At 38.8% G+C, this 10,000-nt stretch overlaps 1 protein-coding gene across 3 annotated transcripts in view; it reads right to left on the bottom strand.

Annotated features, from left to right (window-relative positions):
- Positions 1-10,000, bottom strand: part of LOC138051884 (contactin-4-like) — a 52,159-nt gene that overhangs the window by 18,306 nt on the left and 23,853 nt on the right. For all 3 annotated transcript variants that reach the window (XM_068898179.1, XM_068898178.1, XM_068898177.1), the window contains exon 4: positions 148-464. In XM_068898179.1, the coding sequence (XP_068754280.1) occupies positions 148-464 (317 nt within the window). The remainder of the gene's footprint in view (positions 1-147; positions 465-10,000) is intronic.

Genomic DNA, 10,000 nt, shown 5'->3' with positions numbered 1-10,000 from the left:
GCTTATTACGAAAACAAATTGTCATTCATCACGAAACAAAACAAAAACGTCACTTCCGTTGCAGTAACACGTACTCAGACCGATATTCTTTTCAGTTTAACTATGGAGCAAATAAGTTCGAAAAGTTAGGTCAGTGAATTTTCTTACCTTTAGAACATTATTCTCCCTGTAAGTTGTAAAAGATGATCCATCCAAAGAAAATTGTAACTTGTAGCTGGTGACCCTTGATAATCCACGTCCAGATCCTTGAGTTGCAACTGCACAAACCGTCTTCACTGAGGCCAAATCAACTTGAAGATAATCTGTTCTGCCTGGTACACGTTTTGAACACCAAACACCATACGCTCCTCTTTTTCCATTGAATCTGCCGTAAAAGGGTTCGTGGGATGGGCCAGAGATTGAGCTTGCGGTCATCCTGTCATCTGGTATAGTGTTTATGTCCTCGACTCCGACAGGAAGACACCCTGTGCAACAAGAATCAGAAATATGTACATTAATCTTTATGACAGTTGCCCCGACGTTGAAATCCTTGACAGAAACCAATCAAAGCAAGTATATTTAACGTTTACTCCAGTCGCGCTTGTTGAGATTGATTATGTCGTCTATAGACCGTATTAGTCGGGAGCTAATGTATTTCCGCGGACCTTTTATGAAGAAAGCAAGTCATTAGCCTTGTTATGTTCAGTGGACCATAAGGAGCCCTAAAATGTTGTTGACACTTTTGAAAGCGTTAAGAGGGTCTTTATGGGAGTTTAAAAAGTGACCTGTGCGATCTTGCATGAAAACAAGGCTAAAACGTTGTAAGAGGCCACAACTTTATTCCATTTCAAGGAATCTCAACCAAACTCTCCAGATGCACTAAGTAGACAACCCTGAATCCAGTACATTAGATATATATATTAACAAGGGTCATGTGATGGACCTAGTATGAGATCGAGGCTGATAAGCTATGAGTAAAAATAAAAAAAAATATGTCTGTATAGCGGAAATCGTGGCCTAACTCACGAGATATACCAAGTAGACAGTCCTGAAGCTGGTTAATTGTTTTTTTTTTCCCTGACAAGATTCACACGATTGACCTGATATGGAAATGAGACTGCTAAGCTTTGCTTGATAATATGATAATTAAACCCATATATAGAAACCAGACAAACTTGCTGTATTTATAAAAAGCTGTGGCCTCTAAAGTCAACAACATGGTTTCAATTAATGATTAATGATCACGTCATCAATTAAGCATGTAAAGGAGGCTAAACTAATATGATTTATGTGCTTTGCATCCTAAATCATAAATTATAATAGGACTTGGTATATCTACGCAATGTTAAGCTTTTCGGAATACCGATGGCGAAAAATTATCTAACGTTTAGAAACTAGACTAGCACTGCGTCTACCCTCTCTGTATATTACAACTCATCTTCACAAATCTTTATTAATCTTCACTACCATCATCATCGTCTAACATCTCACTTAAAACATTCTGGCAGGGTTCATCTCCTGTATCAGAGCAAGAACAGAGGTCTGTGCACTGCAGTCCATTTCTGCGACACTGGCATCCGTTGCTTGTGCACTGCTTTGTGCATGCACACTCAACCAACTGAATAATGGCTTCTGGCGCTGGTGGTAGCTTAGTCATCACTGGAAGCCATGATTTGTTCTTTTTCTCCCAGCCATAGTTGTTCAGGAGATGGTAAGTCAGGGTTTGCGACAACATCGTTCTTCCACACCATGGCTTGGTAATGGGCAATTAAAACAGCTTCACGTAGAGCACCTTGTGTTGGTTTATGATTGGCCTTGTTTCTTACGAAACAACCGTCATCGTAGATCGTTCATTGTTTTAAGAGATGTATTTGGAACATAGTTCGCACACAAACTTCTCAATGGCCTTGATGGTTCTGTCAGATGGTGTTAGTGTTAGTGCCTAGCTTTTCCATCTCTCTGGCAATATCTTCATCGACATTTAGAAATGCCTTCAAACACAAAGTTTTCGCGTGGCCTAAAAAACATTCCGTATTATCCGCTCCACTGAGTGCGTGGAAGGCTGGAAGAGCTGCTGTTCTAGCTTGCCCTAGAGCCGAACTATTGCATGGCTGTAACTTGATCTCCCTATGATTGCGCCCTTTTCCTGTGTCAAAAGAAACATTGGCACACAGGTCTGGGAGAGTAAACTTGGATCTCCACTGCACCATCCGATGTAGCATCAACGGCATGAAGTATGACCTTAGTGTCTGCTTCTTCTTGGTTGTTGTGTAAGTAAGTATTGAACATCTTTACGTGTCGCCTTGCATTCACTATCCCACGCAACGACAAATCGCCTTCCACTGTCTCCTAAAATGCTTCATTGCCTTGTCTGCGACAAAGATGGTGAGTTCGTTCTTCGTCTTAGTGTGTGACAGAAGCTTCTTCATCTGAACGTTTAAGATGTTAGTAGAATCTGTGATCCGATAGAAGACAGCGTTCTGGACTCCTTGCATCTTGTCTGTCGTTGCATCTTTCAAGGACGTAGGTAAGTCATATCTATCGAAAATAAGGCGAACCTCGTCCTTCCTTCCATACTTTTGTTCGATTGTGTTGACGAAATGATCCGCTAGTTGGGCACAGTTCTTCACCAAATCTGGCTCGTTCAAGCACTGCAGCTCTGCCATAGCGTAAATGATGTTGACTTTCAAATCGAGTCCAGTGACATCTGTTGTAGTGCTGTCACCATTTCTCTGAGCAGACGATCTAGATGGGAGCGTCTCTAATATGGCCATAAGCACACTTTTAGCAAAGCATTTCAGCATGGATCCATCCGCTGCAAACAACGACCGGGGTACTAACGAGAATTCATATAGTCCTATCGTCTCCTTGATGTCAATCTCAGGACGACGTCTGCAGACCATCATCATCCTGGCAAATAGAGACCGGTTTTCCCGCAGTTCTATCAGCTTCTCCTTTGTCGACACATTCATCTTCTTCGCGTTGCTCTTCCACGTACAAAGCTTTCGTTTCTTCATTGTAGAAATTGTACATCAAATGTTGACCTTACCTGACTGAATGCGCTTCTTCGCAAACGTATGAAATAGCGTCTGTCCTATGAGAGTCTGACTGCACAAATTTTCCTTGACGTTGTCAGCATTACAACTTTGGCTACATGGTTGAAGAGATCTGAGCGTTTATCAGCAAAAGGGTCGGTGAAGGTCTCAATAGTCTCTATCAACGCTTTGACATTCTTGCCTTCTCGGAACACTACAGCTGGATTGTGGTCGTCATGTCGTTTTTGGATCTTGGAAACTAAACCTGCCATATCTTTCGCTTGCTCTGCAAGATTTTCCATTTCAGGCGCAATCAGAAAGAACTTAGTCCGTGCAGTTTGGTTAAGCGTGATTCCAACCAGCCCTCCGTTTACTTTCATCGATCGATTTACATGTTCAAGTCTATGATCTGCACCAAGCGCACAGAATGGTACGCTAGAGTTCTTATTTACCACCCCGTTTCCTGAGAGAAACAATATAGCCATCAGGATCGGTTATTGGGAGACAATTCATTTCTGCAAGGTACAGTGGTATCATTCGAGCATAATTCAGGCGATCATGGGCAAAGAAGTATTTGATGAAGTCCTGAAGAGATTGAAGGTGTAGTTTCCAGTCACCTGTACGCACGGCTCTGATAAACTGAAGCATCTCGAAAACCATGCGCATAAATTTTTCCGTCACCTTAAACAATGGGTGCTGATCTCGTGTTCCGTCAAATTCTCCTCAATTTCTCCACAAGACCTTCTGCGCTTGCATTAGGATAGACAGCAGGGTCGGCCGTTTATGGGCTGGTGCAGCTAATAGTGGTGGCGTCCCTACCTTCATCATGCTGACCAAGCAGGAATTCCCGTTCTTTGAGAACACTTTTCTCTTCCTGTTTGAAAAGCTTCATCTCGCGGTCTGTCATGTGAACTTGGATTGTGCACAAGCTGCTCGCTTTTCCCCTCTTGACATATCAAACAAGACTGCAGTTCACCACCTTTTCAGACATGACTACCGCACTACATCTTCTGGAAGTTCAATATGGCGGATAGCTACTTTGATAAAAAATGTCAGCTGACCAGTAGGTAGTGACGGTAGTGAGATCCCAGTCCTCTTTCATTGTAAATAATGATACCGTGGCTATTCTAGTTACCGTACTTATGATATACAGGAGCCGGCTCCTGTGATATATTAACTATCGATATTTTTGCATACAACATGGTTTGGCCGGAACTTTCATTTCCATACCAAGTCAATCGTGTGACTCTCATCAAGGAAAAAAAACAATTAAGAGTTCTAGCAACTTTAACCAGCCTTAGGACTGTCTACTTGGTATATCTTGTGAGGTAAGCCACGATTTCCGCTATACAGACTTATCGGCTTCGATCCCATACTAGGTCCATCACGTGACCCATCTAATAGATATATCTAAGATACTGGATTCAGGGTTGTCTACTTAGTGCATCTGGAGAATTTGGTTGAGATTCCTTGAACTGGAATAAAGTTATGGCCTCTTATAACGTTTTAGCCTCGTTTTCATGCAGGATCGCACAGGTCACTTTTTAAGCCCCCATAAATATCCTCTTAAAGTGTCTATACGGCCTCCACGGTTTTTATTGTTTGGGCATCTCTATAAAGCGTAGATAAATGTCCCTAAAATAATTTTTCGATTTCGCCACTTTTTGACCCCGAAATCAAGCTTCAAGCTTGGCCACGCCCAATCAAGTTGACCGGGAGACATGCCCAGAAAGAGACTTGCTTCCAGAATCGACTGTGACGTCATTTCGGGAACCGCGCACCAAATTCAAATTTTTTTTTTGAGGCAGTTGTAAGTTCATCCGCTATGGTGAAAGCATTTCTTCAAACTGGTGAACATTACTTCGCTTAATAAATGAGGGCCTTAGCATTACTTCGTAAAAAATGTTCTCCTGTCAGGATTTCCAATAACATGTTTGGGATCTTTCATATTCAAACTTTGTATGATGGTTATTTGGTATTCCTTTGTTGCTGTTGCTGTCATGGCAACAATCCTAGTTGTGGGGAATACTGATTCAAAATGTGGCCAGTTTACTGTTATCTCTGTAATTTTGCAAACTAAACAACAAAATAATAATTTACAACTAGGAAAAATGCTGTGGTCACTGCAATACCGATGATACAATTTGGCTATCAGAATATAAGAAGACTGAATCACAAGGAACCTTTAAGTAGCTAAGCCCTTTTAATACAATCATGCAAAGTTATGAAACCATAAAAGAAGCTGAAAAATTAGCATACTAGTCATAAATTTCCAAAGTGATGTGCGAGATTGCAGAAAATCAAAATATCAAGTAACACTATCATTTTTGATCGTACTGTATCCAAACTCGATAGCTTATCACAATTTTTCTATTTGAAGAATCAAGTTTTATTAGACAAAGAAAAATAATTTGTTCATTTTTAAACTTTTCAACTGAAGAATTTTCATGTAATTACTTTCTATTGAAAATATAAGGTTTTTGCAATGTCTTATATTATTAAAAACTGAAGCATTAGATAATGCAATTCGAGAGTTTTGATGGGCTAAGCCATCATGGGTTATGAGCCATTCATTATACCATGATCTACAAACACGGCAAGCATACGCGTGATTTTTTGGGCCTTTTTATTTTTATTGTAGTCTAGTTTTCTATATTTTGGGGGCGTTTTTAATAAAACAATTATTACACTCGCGCTTGTTGGATATGACATGATTAGAGCCAACTCGGCGCTACGCGCCTCGTTGGCTATCTATCATCTCATATCCAACGCGCGCTCATGGAATAATTGTTAATTAGACAACATATTTAACAATTATTCCATGATCAACTAACTTTAATTCTGCTTTCACATTTGTTTTGCAGATTTCAGTTCACTTTTAAACTGTCACTGATGATTCTAGCAGTAATTACCATGCTATGAGCATTTCTGAAATGCTTTTTGCTATTTTTAGCTTTTTTTTTGATGGTCGGCCCCTAAAACGTAACCTTGTAAATCGTGAGCTCGTTGCCTTACCTGATCCCCTTTTTTTTTCTTGTTAAATAAATTGACAAGAAAGAAATGAGGAAACTTGAAAAGGTTAATGCAGATGACTAAAAGATGAAGGATGGTTTATAGTACTAATGATCAGAACCTCTCCTTCAAATACTGCGGCAAATTAAGGATTGTTGTTTTTGTAATTAATTAATACGATTTCCATTAGAAAGAAAAAAACTAGAACAAGCTTCATCCCAAGTTGAAATTCATGGCCAATTCAAAACCAATCAGAGCCAGTCATTTTAGATTTGTTTTGGGCAAAGACCTCGGCTGGCCAGTTATCACCGAAAATGCTAGCACAGTCGTATCATGTGCGATAAACTAAATTCATGGAGGACGTGAATTGAATTTCATATTTCATATTGTCATGATTTTAGGGTAAGTGCATGTAAGACTTACAGTACGTTTTGGATAGTACAACGACTAATTAAGACGATTTTTTTTTTTAACTTCGAGCATTGCGCGGCCAAAAATACCATAATAATCTTTTGCCGCCAGTCAATTTTAGTTGGAATCACGTGTGTTTCGCGCCAGGGAATATTTTGATGGCCGCAATAATCATTTCGACTCACAAAAAGTCCTGTTCCCTGGCTCATTTCTAACCTTTGTCGGAAGGATATGAAGCATTTTGTGGTAGAAAAAACCCTAGGATGCAAATGGCAGATTTGCTTCAGTAGACTTGCCATGAGATGCGAACAATGCCGGCCGTTTGTCACAGAAGTTATGGCTGATTCTGACGGTTTGAGACGGTTTACTGTCGATACTATCTTGCCAAATCAATTCATTTAAGGTATGTAATTGTTTTACTTCTATAACCTAAGTTATTTCAATAACAATTGATACTTTAAAACTCTGAAATCTCTTTGAAAGGCTGTGTTAAAGCACAATTAGCGTAAGGGTCGAGCGTTAAGCCCGCCGTCGAGCTCAACTTGCGTTCTCCAATTCATTGAGCGAGATTTTCCCTTGAGAAAAAAAAGCTCAAACGAGATTATTTGTGAACTTTACGAAACTGCCAACATTTCAAAATGAAGGTTTTGACTTCACCTGTTCGTTCTGAATTTTCTTGTACCGGAAACAGTCATATATTATTTGTTAACGTCTTTGCTTTGCTCATTAATCCTGGAGTTATGTCTGGTTTACATTGGCTCCTCAGCATTTCACCTAAGCGAGTTAGCAGCTTATCTACCACGATGAAATACTCCGCGCCAAGTTTTGTGCAAATATTAGAGTCTTGCCTTCTCTGCCATTATTTTGAAATTTTCCGCAGACAAACCCTTAAAAATTGTACTAAAGCTTATAGGTCTAATCTCCAGTTGTTCACATTCCTGTTTACAATGTATATCTGTCATAAAAGGCAGACTTGTTTTGCTTAATTGAACCACAAAACAGGTTGATTTCCTCCTCCTAATAATTCACTTATCCATGATTTTTGTTTTCCATCACAGGGGCCACTTTTATAAGATGAATACTCTTCACTGTCTAGATGATGGATAAATTCTAAGACAAAAGCAATGGTTTCTGGTGGAAGTTTATGACTATATTGGCGTCCTATTTTCGGAATTGCTGCTCCTGGACCATTTTGTTAATTCGTAGTCTGTGCATGATACTTCTTCTCCTCGACTGTTAGTAAACCTGAACATTTGCTTAATTTCCTTATTTGTGTATTGCTGTGCCACACAGTTCAACAGTTCAACCCATTTGGGACTTCCATTTGCATTCACTTTTTCCTGAATGGAATTTGAAAGAAGTGAAGATAATGGCTTGCTCCTTTTACTTTTTACTTCTAGTAAGAAACACCTCCTAGAGAGTGAGGTTCGCATGGTTACAATCATGTTTCCAAAACATTGCTAAAGCCAGTATGCGTGCAAAGTACTGATAGGGGTGAAAAATATTGTGATCTTATTTTTTCATTATCAAAGGTAAAGGAAAAATGTCCTGACGTTGAATTAGTCAGTAATAATTACTGACTCTGATCTGATTATTAGAATGCAAAAAGAGAACTCCTTATAGCCTGGATTAGTTTTCTATTTTAGGGAATAATGCATACAGTACAACTCACATATAAGAACCTAGTACAGGCTGAAATTTGGCATTTTAAAATACCCAAAAATGTAAGAACCTGCAAAGCCTGGCAAAGAAAAAGAGGTACTTTTACAAAAAAATCACCCTCGAGAAAACTCCTGTTATAGACCTAATCGGCTAACTCAATATTGTACCCAATTCAAACCCTTTGGGAAAAAAACGTTTTGTTTCAGGTATTTCCATATCATTTAAATATGAATGGTACATTATAATGCAACTACAATACACAAAGAATCTTAATCTCGGGAGATTTGAATTGGGTACAACATTGAGTTAGCCGATTAGGTCTATTGTGTATATGTTTTCTTTGATTGGCATTTTACTGGATTTTCTCTAGAAATATGTTTTCCAAAAAGCTACAGTGCAATACTGTCTACATATCTTATGAATAAAATATAGAAATTTATTGTTGTTCCTCTGAGAAATAAGAACCTATTAAGAAACTACATGTAATCAGCCTGAATTATGAAAAAATAGCCAAAAATATTAGAACCTGCTCAGCCTGACTTCGAAAATTCTAGGTTCTTATGTGTGGGTCTTTAATGTATTTTGCAGGGTTACCAGTAGTAACTTTTACCCTGTTGTACAAGCATGACAGTATGCCATGTTTTCAGTTTCGCGGGCTTGGGAGATCCTTGAATTGTGTTCATCTTTTCATTACCAATCCTAATAAACTGAAAAACCAACTAGTAAGGTAGAATATGTATGGTAGAACTTTACCATGTGAGTTAAAAGAAGGAAAGTTTACCCCATCAAATTGGCCTTCAAGAATTTCCTGGCAGATCTGTTCATTTGAGGCACCCATGTTTTCAACTTCTGTTTTAAGTTCAGCCACTTTTTACCTTGTGCAGTTTTAAAGTTTGTTTCAAATCCTCCGCTGAGTTCGCTTTGACGTCAGTTCATATGACACTGGGGCAAAACCAACTTGATTTTGAATAGAATTGTTTGCAGACAGGGGCTGTGGAACACTTTTATTTACACTGGGTGACAGCCTGTGCAACTTTACATAACATGCACCACAGCACCTTAAACTGCTTGTAAGGGTCACACAGCCAAACTTTTTTTCCAAAAAAGTTTTCTTAGCTTCAGGGAACAAATCATCTACTGACTTTGAGATATGTCCAGGTTTGACCCTAATTAGATGCACGCAGATTTCAATAAGCGTCACGAAGTGTCCCCTTGCTCTTTTCGCCAACTTCAATATCACTTGTGTCTCAGAATACAGACAATTTATGTCACAAAGTGTCCCCCAAATGCTACTCTTTAAGTGAAGATTAGCTGCTGCATTTACCCAAAGCTAAAAATAATGCTGACCTTTACCCTTACCTTATTGTTGAAAATAGGTAGCAAATCCTTAGATTTAAAGGGACACTTTCTGTTGGATGTCAAAATTGGGCGTGTATCTAATGAGGGTCAAACCTGGACATAAGTGGACTTTGGTAGTGACTTTAAATGTTTTAGCTTGTACAGGGGAGTTGTGCATTTGGACGCTGAACATCAGAGGCGGATAGTGGCATTCCTACAGGCTTGACATTTTTCCTTTAACATTATGGGACGAAATTCTTCCTTGTAGGTTTTTTACATATACTATAAGTAAGTACTGATGAAGACATTGTTTACAATCTCTGTGGCTCAGCTGGGACTAGTTTCTTTCTTTTTTTTTTTTTTTTTTTTTCAATTCTTCACAAAGATCAAACCTTCAATAACTCTTTTTTTTTTTAACTTTGATATAAGCTAGACTTAACTCTAGTGAATTGGAAAATGAAACATTTGTGGCAAATTTTATGATCAATTCAACTCAACAATCGAAATTGAAAGTTGACAATTGAAGCTAAGCTGAACACAATCTTGATGTGTAATTTTAAAGG

The sequence above is a fragment of the Montipora capricornis genome, chromosome 6 (assembly GCF_036669925.1).
Source record: "Montipora capricornis isolate CH-2021 chromosome 6, ASM3666992v2, whole genome shotgun sequence".
NCBI lineage: Eukaryota > Metazoa > Cnidaria > Anthozoa > Scleractinia > Acroporidae > Montipora > Montipora capricornis.
This window is presented reverse-complemented; position numbering and strand designations above follow the sequence as displayed.